Below are 18268 nucleotides of genomic sequence, written 5' to 3' on the forward strand. Positions count from 1 at the left end.
GTGCTCTGTCGCACTCTCTGCTCCCTGCTCTGTGCTGTGCCCTGTCCCTGTGCAGTGCTCTGTCGCACTCTCTGCTCCCTGCTCTGTGCTGTGCCCTGTCCCTGTGCAGTGCTCTGTCGCACTCTCTGCTCCCTGCTCTGTGCTGTGCCCTGTCCCTGTGCAGTGCTCTGTCGCACTCTCTGCTCCCTGCTCTGTGCTGTGCTCTGTCCCTGTGCAGTGCTCTGTCTCACTCTCTGCTCCCTGCTCTGTGCTGTTCCCTGTCCCTGTGCAGTGCTGTCTCACTCTCTGCTCCCTGCTCTGTGCTGTGCCCTGTCCCTGTGCAGTGCTCTGTCGCACTCTCTGCTCCATGCTCTCTGCTGTGCGCTGTCCCTGTGCAGTGCTGTCTCACTCTCTGCTCCATGCTCTCTGCTGTGCGCTGTCCTTGTTCAGTGCTGTCTCATTCTCTACTCCCTCCCATGTCTCTACCTTGTCCCTGGGCAGTGTTGTTTCACTCTCTGCCCCCTTGCCTGTGCCCTGTCCCAGTGCTGTGGGCTGTCTCACTCTCTGCCCCCTCTCCCGCCTCTGTCCTGCCCCTGTGCAGTGCCCTGTTTAACTCCCTGCCCCCTGCCCTGTGCTGTGCCCTGTCCTGTGCTCTGTCTCACTCTCTTCCCCCTGCTCTGTGCCCTGCCACTGTGCAGTGCCCTGTCTCGCTCCCTGCCCCCTGCCCTGTGCTGTACCCTGTCCCTATGCAGTGCTGTCTCACTCTTTACCCCCTTGTCTGTGCCCTGTGACTGTGCAGTGCTGTCTAACACTCTGCCCCCTGGTCTGTGCTGTGCCCACTTCCTGTGCAGTGCTCTGCCTCACTCTATCCCCGCTGCTCTGTGCTGTGCCCTGTCCCTGTTCAGTGCTCTGTCACACTCTTTACTCCCTCCTCTGTCTCTACTGTGTCCCTGTGCAGTGTTGTCCCACTCTCTGCCCCCTTTTCTATGCCCTGTGACTGTGCAGTGCTCTGTCGCACTCTCTGCCCGATGCTCTGTGCTGGTTCCTGTCCCTGTGCAGAACCCTGTCTCACACACTGCCACCTGCTCTGTGCAGTGCCCTGCCTCATTCTCTGCCCCCTGCTCTGTGCCCTGTCCCTGTGCAGTGCCTTGTCTGACTCTTTGGTGCCTGCTCCATGTTTTCCCCTGTCCCTGTGCAGTGCCCTGTCTCACTCCCTGCCCCCTGCCCTGTGCTGTGCCCTGTCCTGTGCTCTGTCTCACTCTCTTCCCCCTGCTCTGTGCCCTGCCACTGTGCAGTGCCCTTTCTGGCTCCCTGCCCCCTACCCTGTGCTGTACCCTGTCCGTATGCAGTGCTGTCTCACTCTTTACCCCCTTGTCTGTGCCCTGTGACTGTGCAGTGCTCTGCCTCACTCTATCCCCGCTGCTCTGTGCTGTGCACTGTCCCTGTGCAGTGCTGTCTCACTCTTTACCCCCTTGTCTGTGCCCTGTCCCTGTGCAGTGCCTTGTCTGACTCTTTGGTGCCTGCTCCGTGTTTTTCCCTGTCCCTGTGCAGTGCCCTGTCTCACTCCCTGCCCCATGATCTGTGCTCTGCCCTGTCCCTGTGCAGTGCCCTGTCTCACCCTCTGCCCCCTCTCCCTCCTTTGTCCTGTCCTGTCCGCTCTGCCCTTCACCGCCCCTGGGCGGTCCCAGCTCCCTGCGGACTTTGCCTGTGCTTCTATAAAAGGTAAGTGGTGAGTGGCTGCCGACTGCAGTGACCCCCGCGCTCCCGGGTCCTCAGGCGCGGGCACGTTCACCCAGGGCTGTGCTGGAGAGGAGATTGTAGCGCCTTAGGGGTGAACTACCTGCTTCAACCAGGCTGTGCAGGACAGGAGACTATAGCGCGTCAGGGAGTGAACTACCTGCTTCAACCAGGCTGTGCAGGAGAGGAGACTATAGCGCCTCAGGGAGTGAACTACCTGGAGAGGTGATTGTAGCGCCTAAGGGGGGAGGTCCCTGCTGCATCCAAGCTGTGTTGGAGAGGAGACTGTAGCGTCTCAGGGGGTGAGCTGCCCGCTGCATGCAGGCTGTGCAGGAGACGTGACTATAGCGCCTCAGGGGAGTGAACTACCTGCTGCATCCAGGCTGTGCTGCATCCAGACTGTAGCGCCTCAGGGAGTGAGCTACCTCCTTCATCCAGGCTGTGCTTGAGAGGAGAGTGTAGCGCCTCAGGTGGTGAACTATCCGCTGCATCCAGGCTGTGCAGGAGACGTGACTATAGCGCCTCAGGGGCTGAGCTACCTGGAGAGGTGATTGTCGCGCCTCAGGGGGTGAACTACCTGCTGCACTTCTGGCTTTGCCTGTAATCTGCCTTCTGTTGTACCCCAGACTGTGCTTGTAAGGTTCCCGTTGCACCCGGGGCTGTGCCTGTAACCTGCCTGATTTCTGCGCCCCAGGCTAAATTGGAGAACTACGTTTTCCGCCCGACCCCTACCCCGAAGGGGCTGAAGATTCCCGTTGTGTGCCCCAGATGTGCCTGTAAACCTGCCTGCTACTGCGCCCCAGGCTGTGTTGGGGGGCTGCCTGCGCCACCGACTGTGCCTGTAACCTACCTGCCAGGCTGTGTTGGGGGCCGCCAGCCTCTCCCCGGGCAGTGCTTGAGAGCTGCCTGCTGTACTGGGGAACCTGCTGCCTGCCTGCGCGCCCCGTGTAGCGCTCCGAAGGGACCAGCGCGGAGAAGGCGCAGCCTGCCCACAATGGCCCGGCTCTGCCTGCTGCTGCTCGGGCTGCAGGTGCTGGCCCCCGGGGGGAGCGCCGATGGGGACCATGGAGGGCACCGGCCCCACCCGGAGCACAGAGGTGAGTGCCTGCGCGCGCGTCGTGGGGCTATCCTGGGGGGCACTCGTGTGAATGAAGGGTGGGGGCGAGAGATCCCTAGTCGATCCCTGGGCGTGTTGCAGTGGATCCTGTTTCAGAGGGTTTGAAAAGACAATGATGAAATGATGTTGAAAACTGAGATGCCAGAGAAAGAAGGGGCAGGAGGCAGGGCACAAGACGCCGCGACCTGAGGTTTGCAGCTGTGGAGACCGGGCACCGAGGACCTCCACCGTCTGGGCTCCCTTACTCCCCCACCCCTTCCTCAGCGCTGCCCCACATTTCCCCCTCCCCCTTCACTTTCTCCCTCCCTGTTGCCTCCTCAGTTGATAACGCACAGGCGATAACTCCGCTTCAAAGAGATTTTATACAGAATGACGCTGTAGCGGCGCTTGCACTTCTAGGCGCGCCAACTCGGTTGTACTCTAGTGTGAGCGCCTTGTCAGGTGAGGGGTGTGGGCTTATCGCTGGGCAAGAAACTCCGCCTTGTAGCCCAGGGCTACTGGAATTATGCGGCTTCACTGCTACCATGGAGTTATCTGCATAATTACGGATTTACCATCGTTACCACATAATGCGCCATCTGTTTGTTTAGGCGCACGTAGATCGAAATGCACACACAAGTGCCGCACATGGTGCGAGTCACTGATAATCACTTGCAAAGGTGAAGAGGTCACCGCCCATTGACTTGTGCCCTTCAGACCCCCTGCAGTGCCAGCGGCCATTAGTGGCTGACACCTCGCGCAGGGCCCAGTGCCAGCGCTGCCGGTCAAACCAGGGTCACACGAGCCTGCCCGCAGCGCTATGAATGGGAATACAGAAGTGCTGCTACGCACTATTTGGAGGCTCTGCCTGCTCCTGGGAAGTGCAGGTACTTCCCCATTAAATGAACAGCAGCAATGCTGGGAAGTGCTGGTATTCTCCCATTAAATGTACCACAGCACTGCTGTGAAGTGCCGGTGTGCCGTCATTAAATGTACCACAGCAGTGCTGTGAAGTGCCGGAGTGCTGTGAAGTGCCGGTGTGCCGTCATTAAATGTACCACAGCAGTGCTGAGAAGTGTCGGTGATCCGTCATTAAATGTACCACAGCAGTGCTGTGAAGTGCCGCTGTGCCGTCATTAAATGTACAACAGCAGTTGCTGAGAAGTGCCGGTGCTCCGTCATTAAATGCACCACAGCAGTGCTGAGAAGTGCCGGTGCTCCGTCATTAAATGTACCACAGCAGTGCTGAGAAGTGCCGGTGCTCCCTTTAAATGTACCACAGAAGTGCAGGTACTCTCCCATTAAATGTACTGCAGCAGTGCTTAGAAGGGCAGGTCCTCTCCCATTAGGTGTATAGCAGCAGTGCTGAGAAGCGCAGGTACTCTCCCATTAAATGTGCTGCAGCAGTGCTGAGAAGTGTAAGTACTCTCCCATTAAATGTGCTGCAGCAGTGCTGAGAAGCACAGGTACTCTCCCATTAAGTGCATAGCAGCAGTGTACTCTCCCATTAAATGTACTGCAGCAGTGCTGAGGTGTGCAGGTACTCTCCCATTAAATGTACAATAGCAGGGCTGAGAAGTGCAGGCACTCTCCCCATTAAATGTACAACAGCAGGGCTGAGAAGTGTAGGCACTCTCCCCATTAAATGTAAACAGCAAAGCTGAGAAGTGCAGGCACTCTCCCCATTAAATGTGCTGCAGCAGTGCTGAGAAATGCAGGCACTCTCCCATTAAATGTGCTGCAGCAGTGCTGAGGTGTGCAGGTACTCTTCCCATTAAATGTACAACAGCAGGGCTGAGAAGTGCAGGCACTCTCCCCATTAAATGTACAACAGCAGGGCTGAGAAGTGTAGGCACTCTCCCCAGTGCTGAGAAGTGCAGGTCCTCTCCCATTAAATGTGCTGCAGCAGTGCTGAGAAGTGCAGGTACTCTCCCATTAAATGCAAAACAGCAAAGCTGAGAAGTGCAGGTACTTTCCCATTAAATGTACAACAGCAGGGCTGAGAAGTGCAGATACTCCCTAATTAAATGTGCTGCAGCAGTGCTGAGAAGTGTAAGTACTCTCCCATTAAATGTGCTGCAGCAGTGCTGAGAAGCGCAGGTACTCTCCCATTAAATGTGCCGCAGCAGTGCTGAGAAGTGTAAGTACTCTCCCATGAAATGTGCTGCAGCAGTGCTGAGAAGTGCAGGTACTCTCCCATTAAATGTGCTGCAGCAGTGCTGAGAAGTGCAGGTACTCTCCCATTAAGTGCATAGCAGCAGTGCTGAGAAGTGCAGGTACTCTCTCATTAAATGTACTGCAGCAGTGCTGAGAAGTGTAAGTCCTCTCCCATTAAATGTGCCGCAGCAGTGCTGTGAAGTGCCGGGGTGCCGTCAGTAAATGTACTGCAGCAGTGCTTAGAGGTGCAGGTACTCTCCCATTAGGTGTATAGCAGCAGTGCTGAGAAGTGCAGGTACTCTCCCATTAAATGTGCTGCAGCAGTGCTGAGAAGTGTAAGTACTCTCCCATTAAATGTGCTGCAGCAGTGCTGAGAAGTGCAGGTCCTCTCCCATTAACTGTGCTGCAGCAGTGCTGAGAAGTGTAAGTCCTCTCCCATTAAATGTGCTGCAGCAGTGCTGAGAAGTGCAGGTACTCTCCCATTAAATGTGCTGCAGCAGTGCTCAGAAGTGCAGGTCCTCTCCCATTAAATGTGCTGCAGCAGTGCTGAGAAGTGCAGGTCCTCTCCCATTAAATGTGCCACAGCAGTGCTGAGAAGTGCAGGTCCTCTCTCATTAAATGTGCTGCAGCAGGGCTGAGAAGTGCAGGTCCTCTCCCATTAAATGTGCTGCAGCAGTGCTGAGAAGTGCAGGTACTCTCCCATTAAATGTGCTGCAGCAGTGCTGAGAAGTGCAGGTCCTCTCCCATTAAATGTGCTGCAGCAGTGCTGAGAAGTGCAGGTACTCTCCCATTAACTGTGCTGCAGCAGTGCTGAGAAGTGTAAGTACTCTCCCATTAAATGTGCTGCAGCAGTGCTGAGAAGTGCAGGTCCTCTCCCATTAACTGTGCTGCAGCAGTGCTGAGAAGTGTAAGTCCTCTCCCATTAAATGTGCTGCAGCAGTGCTGAGAAGTGCAGGTACTCTCCCATTAAATGTGCTGCAGCAGTGCTCAGAAGTGCAGGTCCTCTCCCATTAAATGTGCTGCAGCAGTGCTGAGAAGTGCAGGTCCTCTCCCATTAAATGTGCCGCAGCAGTGCTGAGAAGTGCAGGTCCTCTCTCATTAAATGTGCTGCAGCAGTGCTGAGAAGTGCAGGTCCTCTCCCATTAAATGTGCTGCAGCAGTGCTGAGAAGTGCAGGTACTCTCCCATTAAATGTGCTGCAGCAGTGCTGAGAAGTGTAAGTCCTCTCCCATTAAATGTGCTGCAGCAGTGCTGAGAAGTGCAGGTACTCTCCCATTAACTGTGCTGCAGCAGTGCTGAGAAGTGCAGATACTCCCTAATTAAATGTGCTGCAGCAGTGCTGAGAAGTGTAAGTACTCTCCCATTAAATGTGCTGCAGCAGTGCTGAGAAGCGCAGGTACTCTCCCATTAAATGTGCCGCAGCAGTGCTGAGAAGTGTAAGTACTCTCCCATTAAATGTGCTGCAGCAGTGCTGAGAAGTGCAGGTACTCTCCCATTAAATGTGCTGCAGCAGTGCTGAGAAGTGCAGGTACTCTCCCATTAAGTGCATAGCAGCAGTGCTGAGAAGTGCAGGTACTCTCTCATTAAATGTACTGCAGCAGTGCTGAGAAGTGCTGGTGCTCTGTCATCAAATGTATCACAGCAGTGCTGTGAAGTGCCGGGGTGCCGTCAGTAAATGTACTGCAGCAGTGCTTAGAAGTGCAGGTACTCTCCCATTAGGTGTATAGCAGCAGTGCTGAGAAGTGCAGGTACTCTCCCATTAAATGTGCTGCAGCAGTGCTGAGAAGTGTAAGTACTCTCCCATTAAATGTGCTGCAGCAGTGCTGAGAAGTGCAGGTACTCTCCCATTAAATGTGCTGCAGCAGTGCTGAGAAGTGTAAGTCCTCTCCCATTAAATGTGCTGCAGCAGTGCTGAGAAGTGCAGGTACTCTCCCATTAAATGTGCTGCAGCAGTGCTCAGAAGTGCAGGTCCTCTCCCATTAAATGTGCTGCAGCAGTGCTGAGAAGTGCAGGTCCTCTCCCATTAAATGTGCTGCAGCAGTGCTGAGAAGTGCAGGTCCTCTCCCATTAAATGTGCTGCAGCAGTGCTGAGAAGGGCAGGTACTCTCCCATTAAATGTGCTGCAGCAGTGCTGAGAAGTGCAGGTACTCTCCCATTAAATGTGCTGCAGCAGTGCTGAGAATTGCAGATCCTCTTCCATTAAATGTGCTGCAGCAGTGCTGAGAAGTGCAGGTACTCTCCCATTAACTGTGCTGCAGCAGTGCTGAGAAGTGCAGGTCCTCTCCCATTAAATGTGCTCCAGCAGTGCTGAGAAGTGCAGGTACTCTCCCATTAACTGTGCTGCAGCAGTGCTGAGAAGTGCAGGTCCTCTCCCATTAAATGTGCTGCAGCAGTGCTGAGAAGTGCAGGTACTCTCCCATTAAATGTGCTGCAGCAGTGCTGAGAATTGCAGATCCTCTTCCATTAAATGTGCTGCAGCAGTGCTGAGAAGTGCAGGTACTCTCCCATTAACTGTGCTGCCGCAGTGCTGAGAAGTGCAGGTCCTCTCCCATTAAATGTGCTCCAGCAGTGCTGAGAAGTGCAGGTACTCTCCCATTAACTGTGCTGCAGCAGTGCTGAGAAGCACAGGTACTCTCCTATTAAATGCCCGCAGCAGTGCTGAGAAGTGCAGGTACACTCCCATTAACTGTGCTGCAGCAGTGCTGAGAAGTGTAAGTCCTCTCCCATTAAATGTGCTGCAGCAGTGCTGAGAAGTGCAGGTCCTCTCCCATTAAATGTGCTGCAGCAGTGCTGAGAAGTGTAAGTACTCTCCCATTAAATGTGCTGCAGCAGTGCTGAGAAGTGCAGGTACTCTCCCATTAACTGTGCTGCAGCAGTGCTGAGAAGTGCAGGTCCTCTCCCATTAACTGTGCTGCAGCAGTGCTGAGAAGCGCAGGTACTCTCCTATTAAATGTGCCGCAGCAGTGCTGAGAAGTGCAGGTACTCTCCCATGAACTGTGCTGCAGCAGTGCTGAGAAGTGTAAGTACTCTCCCATTAAATGTGCTGCAGCAGTGCTGAGAAGTGCAGGTCCTCTCCCATTAAATGTGCTGCAGCAGTGCTCAGAAGTGCAGGTCCTCTCCCATTAAATGTGCTGCAGCAGTGCTCAGAAGTGCAGGTCCTCTCCCATTAAATGTGCTGCAGCAGTGCTGAGAAGTGCAGGTCCTCTCCCATTAAATGTGCTGCAGCAGTGCTGAGAAGTGCAGGTCCTCTCCCATTAAATGTGCTGCAGCAGTGCTGAGAAGTGCAGGTCCACTCCCATTAAATGTGCTGCAGCAGTGCTGAGAAGTGCAGGTACTCTCCCATTAAATGTGCTGCAGCAGTGCTGAGAAGTGCAGATCCTCTTCCATTAAATGTGCTGCAGCAGTGCTGAGAAGTGCAGGTACTCTCCCATTAACTGTGCTGCAGCAGTGCTGAGAAGTGCAGGTCCTCTCCCATTAAATGTGCTCCAGCAGTGCTGAGAAGTGCAGGTACTCTCCCATTAACTGTGCTGCAGCAGTGCTGAGAAGTGCAGGTCCTCTCCCATTAAATGTGCTGCAGCAGTGCTCAGAAGTGCAGGTCCTCTCCCATTAAATGTGCTGCAGCGTTGCTGAGAAGTGCAGGTACTCTCCCATTAAATGTGCGGCAGCAGTGCTGAGAAGTGCAGGTACTCTCCCATTAAATGTGCTGCAGCAGTGCTGAGAAGGGCAGGTACTCTCCCATTAAATGTGCTGCAGCAGTGCTGAGAAGAGCAGGTACTCTCCCATTAAATGTGCTGCAGCAGTGCTGAGAATTGCAGATCCTCTTCCATTAAATGTGCTGCAGCAGTGCTGAGAAGTGCAGGTACTCTCCCATTAACTGTGCTGCAGCAGTGCTGAGAAGTGCAGGTCCTCTCCCATTAAATGTGCGGCAGCAGTGCTGAGAAGTGCAGGTACTCTCCCATTAAATGTGCTGCAGCAGTGCTGAGAAGGGCAGGTACTCTCCCATTAAATGTGCTGCAGCAGTGCTGAGAAGAGCAGGTACTCTCCCATTAAATGTGCTGCAGCAGTGCTGAGAATTGCAGATCCTCTTCCATTAAATGTGCTGCAGCAGTGCTGAGAAGTGCAGGTACTCTCCCATTAACTGTGCTGCAGCAGTGCTGAGAAGTGCAGGTCCTCTCCCATTAAATGTGCTCCAGCAGTGCTGAGAAGTGCAGGTACTCTCCCATTAACTGTGCTGCAGCAGTGCTGAGAAGCGCAGGTACTCTCCTATTAAATGTGCCGCAGCAGTGCTGAGAAGTGCAGGTACTCTCCCATTAACTGTGCTGCAGCAGTGCTGAGAAGTGTAAGTACTCTCCCATTAAATGTGCTGCAGCAGTGCTGAGAAGTGCAGGTCCTCTCCCATTAAATGTGCTGCAGCAGTGCTGAGAAGGGCAGGTACTCTCCCATTAAATGTGCTGCAGCAGTGCTGAGAAGAGCAGGTACTCTCCCATTAAATGTGCTGCAGCAGTGCTGAGAATTGCAGATCCTCTTCCATTAAATGTGCTGCAGCAGTGCTGAGAAGTGCAGGTACTCTCCCATTAACTGTGCTGCAGCAGTGCTGAGAAGTGCAGGTCCTCTCCCATTAACTGTGCTGCAGCAGTGCTGAGAAGCGCAGGTACTCTCCTATTAAATGCCCGCAGCAGTGCTGAGAAGTGCAGGTACTCTCCCATTAACTGTGCTGCAGCAGTGCTGAGAAGTGTAAGTACTCTCCCATTAAATGTGCTGCAGCAGTGCAGAGAAGTGCAGGTACTCTCCCATTAAATGTGCTGCAGCAGTGCTGAGAAGTGCAGGTCCTCTCCCATTAAATGTGCTGCAGCAGTGCTGAGAAGTGCAGGTACTCTCCCATTAAATGTGCTGCAGCAGTGCTGAGAAGTGCAGGTCCTCTCCCATTAAATGTGCTGCAGCAGTGCTGAGAAGTGCAGGTCCTCTCCCATTAACTGTGCTGCAGCAGTGCTGAGAAGCGCAGGTACTCTCCCATTAAATGTGCTGCAGCAGTGCAGAGAAGTGCAGGTACTCTCCCATTAAATGTGCTGCAGCAGTGCTGAGAAGTGCAGGTCCTCTCCCATTAAATGTGCTGCAGCAGTGCTGAGAAGTGCAGGTACTCTCCCATTAAATGTGCTGCAGCAGTGCTGAGAAGTGCAGGTCCTCTCCCATTAAATGTGCTGCAGCAGTGCTGAGAAGTGCAGGTCCTCTCCCATTAACTGTGCTGCAGCAGTGCTGAGAAGCGCAGGTACTCTCCCATTAAATGTGCTGCAGCAGTGCTGAGAAGTGCAGGTCCTCTCCCATTAAATGTGCTGCAGCAGTGCTGAGAAGTGCAGGTACTCTCCCATTAAATGTGCTGCAGCAGTGCAGAGAAGTGCAGGTACTCTCCCATTAAATGTGCTGCAGCAGTGCTGAGAAGTGCAGGTCCTCTCCCATTAAATGTGCTGCAGCAGTGCTGAGAAGTGCAGGTACTCTCCCATTAAATGTGCTGCAGCAGTGCTGAGAAGGGCAGGTACTCTCCCATTAAATGTGCTGCAGCAGTGCTGAGAAGTGCAGGTACTCTCCCATTAAATGTGCTGCAGCAGTGCTGAGAAGTGCAGGTCCTCTCCCATTAAATGTGGTGCAGCAGTGCTGAGAAGTGCAGGTACTCTCCCATTAAATGTGCTGCAGCAGTGCTGAGAAGTGCAGGTCCTCTCCCATTAAATGTGCTGCAGCAGTGCTGAGAAGTGCAGGTACTCTCCTATTAAATGTGCTGCAGCAGTGCAGAGAAGTGCAGGTACTCTCCCATTAAATGTGCTGCAGCAGTGCTGAGAAGTGCAGGTCCTCTCCCATTAAATGTGCTGCAGCAGTGCTGAGAAGGGCAGGTACTCTCCCATTAAATGTGCTGCAGCAGTGCTGAGAAGTGCAGGTACTCTCCCATTAAATGTGCTGCAGCAGTGCTGAGAAGTGCAGGTCCTCTCCCATTAACTGTGCTGCAGCAGTGCTGAGAAGTGCAGGTCCTCTCCCATTAAATGTGCTGCAGCAGTGCTGAGAAGCGCAGGTCCTCTCCCATTAACTGTGCTGCAGCAGTGCTGAGAAGTGCAGGTCCTCTCCCATTAAATGTGCTGCAGCTGTGCTCAGAAGCGCAGGTCCTCTCCCATTAACTGTGCTGCAGCAGTGCTGAGAAGTGCAGGTACTCTCCCATTAAATGTGCTGCAGCAGTGCTGAGAAGTGCAGGTACTCTCCCATTCATATTACAGAAGTGCAGATTCTCAGATTCTAAGTGCCAGACAGTAGCTGTGCTTTTAAAGCTCGCCTGGCACCTGCACCCCCCATCCTGCCATTCGCTCCTTCTGTATTTAGCGTGTGACACAAGAGCACAATGCCCCTCCCCCCGCCCCCGTACACTCACACCTGCGCGGGCTCAGGCGAGGGCCCTTTTCTCACGCAGGCCTTATCACGTTTCCTCCTGCCGGCCTTTCACCAACTCTCCAAGGTGAGGAGGGTGCTATAAAACGCTGACCTTTGACCTTTTTCGCTGCTTCCTCGACATCCCTTCCTCCCCCATCTCATACAATCCTCCCCACAGATGGCCTCTTCAAGGCGCTCTCACGCCCCCCTTTAACCCCACCCCATAGTCCTGTGCTCACCTGTGAAGCGCGCTTTCGCCGAAGCTTCTTGGCGCTGAAATCTAACTGGGCGCTACATCTGAAACCGCACGCTGAGAAGGACTAGCTCTTCAGAAGAACGGCCCCCTGGTGGACAGGGTGGTTGAACGTGACGTCAGTGGTGCATCTCCCATGGTTCTTTGGCATACCACACTCTCCATCACCGGGAGAAGGGCTTCCAGGTGGATTGGCAGGGCTGGGGACCGGGCAGTCAGTTGTGTGTCGTCGGCGTATATGTGGGGGAGCTTCCAGCAGCAGGGACTGCGCCAGGGGGGGGCTCAGAGGCATGAACACGAGAGGTGATAAAATAAAACCTAAGAGACACGCTCGACGCTTGAATCGGAGGGGCAGCAACGACCTGCTTCGATCTGGCAGAAATGCACACATTTATCTAGAACTTTCTGGTGATTCCTGTGTCAGCTGGCCTCGACACCACCATCACACGGTCACATGGTCCATTCTAGAACTTTCCAGTGATTCCTATGTCAGCCAGCCTCGACACCACCATCACACGGTCATATGGGCTTTTCTGAATCCTATGTAAGGTGGCCGCAACCCCACCATAACATGGTCCATTCTAGAACTTTCTGGTGATTCCTATGTCAGAGAGCCTCGACACGACCATCACATGGTCCACTCTTTACTCTCACCTTCTCTGCACTCCATTCTCACCCTGTCTGCACCTTCACAATCTCTATACTGTACTCTCACCCTGTCTGTACACTCTCCCTGTCTGTACTCTCATCCTGTCTGTGCTCCAGTATCACCCTCTGTATACTCCACTCTCACCTTCTCTGAACTCCACTATCACCCTGTCTGCACTCTCGCAATCTCTGTTCTCTACTCTCTCACACTGTCTGCACTCCACTCTCACAGTGCCTGCATTCTCACTATCTCTGTACTCCACTCTCACACTCGCTTTGTACTCCACTCTTACGCTGTCTGCACTCTCACCCGCTCTTTACTCCACTCTCGCCGTCTCTGTACTCCACTCTCACCGTCTCTCAGAGGCGTAACTAGAGCCAAATTTAGGGGGGGGGGGGGGGGGGGCTAAGAAAAAATTTCGGGGGGGGGCTGAAACTTTAAGCAATAGGCAGAGCGGAGCTGCAGGGGCTCTTAGAAGGGGTGAAACAACAGCGAGGCCTCACTAACATGCAAATGGTCTTTTAAAGACCTGTGAAGTGCTCGGGTGCGGCTGTGTGTGCCCGGGAAGCGGTCTCATCCCGGGCTGCCACACACGACGGGGGGGGGGGCCGAAGCCCTTCGAGTCCAATGGGTGTTGCGCGCCTGCCGTCTCTGTATTCCACTCTATCTCTCTTCACTCCGCTCTCACCCTCTCTCTACTCTCACCCTCTCTGTACTCCACTCTCGCCCGCTCTGTACTCCACTCTCGCCGTCTCTGTTCTCCACTCTCGCCGTCTCTGTTCTCCACTCTCACCGTCTCTGTATTCCACTCTATCTCTCTTCACTCCGCTCTCACCCTCTCTCTACTCTCACCCTCTCTGTACTCCACTCTCGCCCGCTCTGTACTCCACTCTCGCCGTCTCTGTTCTCCACTCTCGCCGTCTCTGTTCTCCACTCTCACCGTCTCTGTATTCCACTCTATCTCTCTTCACTCTGCTCTCACCCTCTCTCTACTCTCACCCTCTCTGTACTCCACTCTCGCCCGCTCTGTACTCCACTCTCGCCGTCTCTGTTCTCCACTCTCGCCGTCTCTGTTCTCCACTCTCACCGTCTCTGTATTCCACTCTATCTCTCTTCACTCTGCTCTCACCCTCTCTCTACTCTCACCCTCTCTGTACTCCACTCTCGCCCGCTCTGTACTCCACTCTCGCCGTCTCTGTTCTCCACTCTCGCCGTCTCTGTTCTCCACTCTCACCGTCTCTATATTCCACTCTATCTCTCTTCACTCCGCTCTCACCCTCTCTCTACTCTCACCCTCTCTGTACTCCACTCTCACCCGCTCTGTACTCCACTCTCGCCGTCTCTGTTCTCCACTCTCGCCGTCTCTGTTCTCCACTCTCACCGTCTCTGTATTCCACTCTATCTCTCTTCACTCCGCTCTCACCCTCTCTCTACTCTCACCCTCTCTGTACTCCACTCTCGCCCGCTCTGTACTCCACTCTCGCCGTCTCTGTTCTCCACTCTCGCCGTCTCTGTTCTCCACTCTCACCGTCTCTGTATTCCACTCTATCTCTCTTCACTCTGCTCTCACCCTCTCTCTACTCTCACCCTCTCTGTACTCCACTCTCGCCCGCTCTGTACTCCACTCTCGCCGTCTCTGTTCTCCACTCTCGCCGTCTCTGTTCTCCACTCTCACCGTCTCTATATTCCACTCTATCTCTCTTCACTCCGCTCTCACCCTCTCTCTACTCTCACCCTCTCTGTACTCCACTCTCACCCGCTCTGTACTCCACTCTCGCCGTCTCTGTTCTCCACTCTCACCGTCTCTGTATTCCACTCTATCTCTCTTCACTCCGCTCTCACCCTCTCTCTACTCTCGCCCTCTCTGTACTCTACTCTCGCCCTCTCTGTACTCCGCTCTCGTCCTCTCTGTACTCAACTCTATCTCTCTTCACTCCGCTCTCACCCTCTTTCTACTCTCGCCCTCTCTGTACTCCACTCTCACCCGCTCTGTACTCCACTCTCGCCGTCTCTGTACTCCACTCTCACCGTCTCTGTATTCCACTCTATCTCTCTTCACTCCGCTCTCACCCTCTCTCTATTCTGATCTCGCCCTCTCTGTACGGCACTCTCACCCTCTCTGTACGCCGCTCTCGCCCTCTCTGTACTCCACTCTCACCCTCTCTGTACTCCGCTCTCGCCCTCTCTGTACTCCACTCTCACACTCGCTCTGTACTCCACTCTCGCTCTCTCTGTACTCAACTCTATCTCTCTTCACTCCGCTCTCACCCTCTCTCTACTCTCACCCTTTCTGTACTCCGCTGTCGCCCTCTCTGTACTCCACACTCGCCCTCTCTGTACTCCACTCTCGCCCTCTCTGTACTCCACTCTTATTCTCTCTGTACTCCGCTCTCACCCTGTGAGACCGGCCTCGTGGCGTGGGTCCTCCCGACCAGCCAGCTACCCTGCAACCACGCCGAACCTCGATGTTACAGCCTCCCGGCCCCCGTGGGCCAGCCTCCCGAGGGCCGGCCAGATCCCCAACACGCATGCCCGACTGAGGGAGGGCGAAACCCCCCCAAAACCAGACCGAGAGGCGCCGATCCGGTCACACCTCTGGTCTCTTCCCCGAGGGAGGTTCGATCGACCACCAGGCCCCCGGTGAGCAGGCGCCTCACCCGCTGGGTGTCTGGAGTCCCTCCAGGACCCCCCTGAACAGATCAAAGGACCAGAACCCCGACACACCGCCCCAGGCACCAGACCCCTCTCCACGAGGACTCCGGACTTCAAAGAGGAGGGGGAGTATAACAAGGGGTGCTGAAGGGATGGGAGGAGGAGAAGACCTAAACTGACGAGAGCCTGCTGACGCTGTCGCGGCTCCTCGATCTCTGAAACATCTGAGCCCTGCTGACGCTGTCGCGGCTCCCCGAACTCTGAATCATCTGAGCCCTGCTGACGCTGTCGCGGCTCCTCGAACCCTGAACCCTCCGAGCCCTGCGGACGCTGTCGCGGCTCCTCGAACGCTGAACCATCTGAGCCCTGCTGACGCTGTCGCGGCTCCCCGAACCCTGAACCATCCGAGCCCTGCGGACGCTGTCGCGGCTCCTCGAACTCTGAAACATCTGAGCCCTGCTGACGCTGTCGCGGCTCCCCGAATTCTGATCCATCTGAGCCCTGCCGACATCGCCGCGGCTCCTCGAACTACGAACCTCCGGTGCCTGCAGTGACTCGCGGCCCGCTCCTCCAAGAGAACCGGCAGAGATTGCAGAGAGAAGCAACACCCCCTCAGCTCGAGGATTGAGAGCTGTGCGGCGGGTACTCCGCAGAGACACTGATTCAAAGACTGTCCCGCTACCCATTACCCCTCATCACGAGACCTCTGCCGCTTGTGGCACTAATTCTGCTCCTGCCTTCCGGATCATAAAGATCCCTAATAACCTATGATAAAATCTATTATCCTGCAACGAACTACTGTGTGGTGTCCCTCTATCTGAAAATAGTAGTGCAGCGTGTGCGATCCTAGGTACGAGACCCTTCCAGGAAGGGCCTCCCCGCTCTTGCTCGGCCGAACTCAAGGAGAGGTGGGCCTCCGGGTGGTCAGGAACGTAGACCGCAACACCCCGGGGGAACGCTTTCCAACACACCCTCTCTGTACTCTGCTCTCGCCCTCTCTGTACTTCACTGTCACCCTCTCTGTACTCCACTCTCGCCCTCTCTGTACTCCACTCTCGCCCTCTCTGTACTCCGCTCTCATCCTCTCTGTACTCCGCTCTCGCCCTCTCTGTACTCCGCTCTCGCCCTCTCTGTACTCCGCTCTCGCCCTCTCTGTACTCCGCTCTCGCCCTCTCTGTACTCCACTCTCGCCCTCTCTGTACTCCACTCTTACTCTCTCTGTACTCCGCTCTCACCCTCTCTGTACTCTGCTCTCGCCCTCTCTGTACTCCGCTGTCACCCTCTCTGTACTCCACTCTCACCTGCTCTGTACTCCACTCTCGCCCTCTCTGTACTCTGCTCTCGCCCTCTCTGTACTCCGCTCTCGCCCTCTCTGTACTCCACTCTCACCCTCTCTGTACTCCACTCTCGCCCTCTCTGTACTCCACTCTCGCCCTCTCTGTACTCCACTCTTACTCTCTCTGTATTCCGCTCTCACCCTCTCTGTACTCTGCTCTAGCCCTCTCTGTACTCCACTCTCGCCCTCTCTGTACTCCGCTCTCGCCCTCTCTCTACTCTCACCCTCTCTGTACTCCGCTCTCGCCCTCTCTGTACTCCGCTCTCGCCCTCTCTCTACTCTCACCCTCTCTGTACTCCGCTCTCGCCCTCTCTGTACTCCACTCTCGCCCTCTCTGTACTCCGCTCTCGCCCTCTCTTTACTCCGCTCTCGTCCTCTCTGTACTCCGCTCTCGCCCTCTCTGTACTCCGCTCTCGCCCTCTCTGTACTCCGCTCTCGCCCTCTCTATACTCCGCTCTCGTCCTCCCTGTATTCCACTCCATCTCTCTTCACTCCGCTCTCACCCTCTCTCTACTCTGCTCTCACCCTGTCTGTACTCCACTCTCACACTCGCTCTGTACTCCACTCTTACGCTGTCTGCACTCTCACTTTCTCTGTACTCCGCTCTCACCCTCTCTGTACTGCACTCTCACCCTCTCTGTACTGCACTGTCGCCCTCTCTGTCCTGCGCTCTCACCCTCTCTGTACTGCACTCTCACCCTCTCTGTACTCCGCTCTCACCCTCTCTGTACTGCACTCTCACCCTCTCTGTACTCCGCTCTCGCCCTCTCTGTACTGCACTCTCACCCTCTCTGTCCTGCGCTCTCACCCTCTCTGTACTCCACTCTTACTCTCTCTGTCCTGCGCTCTCACCCTCTCTGTACTCCGCTCTCGCCCTCTCTGTACTGCATTCTCACCCTCTTTGTACTGCACTCTCACCCTCTCTGTCCTGCACTCTCACCCTCTGTGTACTCCGCTCTCGCCCTCTCTGTACTGCACTCTCGCCCTCTCTGTACTGCACTCTCACCCTCTCTGTACTGCACTCTCACCCTCTCTGTCCTGCACTCTCACCCTCTGTGTACTCCGCTCTCGCCCTCTCTGTACTCCACTCTTACTCTCTCTTCACTCCCCTCTCACCCTCTCTCTACTCTGCTCTCACCCTCTCTGTACTCCACTCTCACACTCGCTCTGTACTCCACTCTTACGCTGTCTGCACTCTCACCCGCTCTGTACTCCGCTCTCACCCTCTCTGTACTCCACTCTCGCCCTCTCTGTACTCCGCTCTCGCCCTCTCTGTACTGCACTCTCACCCTCTCTGTACTCCGCTCTCGCCCTCTCTGTACTGCACTCTCGCCCTCTCTGTCCTGCGCTCTCTCCCTCTCTGTACTCCACTCTCGCCCTCTCTGTACTCCGCTCTCGCCCTCTCTGTACTGCACTCTCACCCTCTCTGTACTCCGCTCTCGCCCTCTCTGTACTGCACTCTCGCCCTCTCTGTACTCCGCTCTCGCCCTCTCTGTACTGCACTCTCACCCTCTCTGTACTCCGCTCTCGCCCTCTCTGTTCTGCACTTTCACCCTCTCTGTACTGCACAACAGTTTGAGGCGTCTGGGCCTCAGTAAATCTGGGAATGCGCCAAAAACCATAGTGGATGCGTGGGAACATATGCTCTCCACCCATGGAACACACGCTCTCCACCCATGGAACACCCGCTCTCCACCCATGGAACACACGCTCTCCACCCATCGAACACCCGCTCTCCACCCATGGAACACACGCTCTCCACCCATGGAACACCCGCTCGCCACCCATGGAACACACGCTCTCCACCCATCGAACACACGCTCTCCACCCATGGAACACCCGCTCTCCACCCATGGAACACACGCTCTCCACCCATCGAACACCCGCTCTCCACCCATGGAACACACGCTCTCCACCCATCGAACACACGCTCTCCACCCATGGAACACAGACTCTCCACCCATGGACAACCTTCTCGGCGCCCAGAAACCGCTGCCTTGCG

At 55.2% G+C, this 18268-nt stretch overlaps 1 protein-coding gene across 2 annotated transcripts in view; it reads left to right on the forward strand.

The window, feature by feature from the left end:
* Window positions 1-1721: 1721 nt before the first annotated feature.
* Window positions 1722-18268, forward strand: part of LOC146863617 (carbonic anhydrase 9-like) — an 891039-nt gene continuing 874492 nt past the window's right edge. Inside the window, exon 1 of one of the 2 annotated variants that reach the window (XM_085627646.1) lies at window positions 1722-2813. In XM_085627646.1, coding sequence (XP_085483772.1) covers window positions 2711-2813 — 103 coding nt within the window. In that variant the 5' untranslated portion in view covers window positions 1722-2710. The remainder of the gene's footprint in view (window positions 2814-18268) is intronic. The other variant, XM_085627648.1, reaches the window with a different exon arrangement.

This window comes from Triturus cristatus, chromosome 2_1 (assembly GCF_964204655.1).
Source record: "Triturus cristatus chromosome 2_1, aTriCri1.1, whole genome shotgun sequence".
In the NCBI taxonomy this organism is placed as follows: Eukaryota; Metazoa; Chordata; class Amphibia; order Caudata; family Salamandridae; genus Triturus; species Triturus cristatus.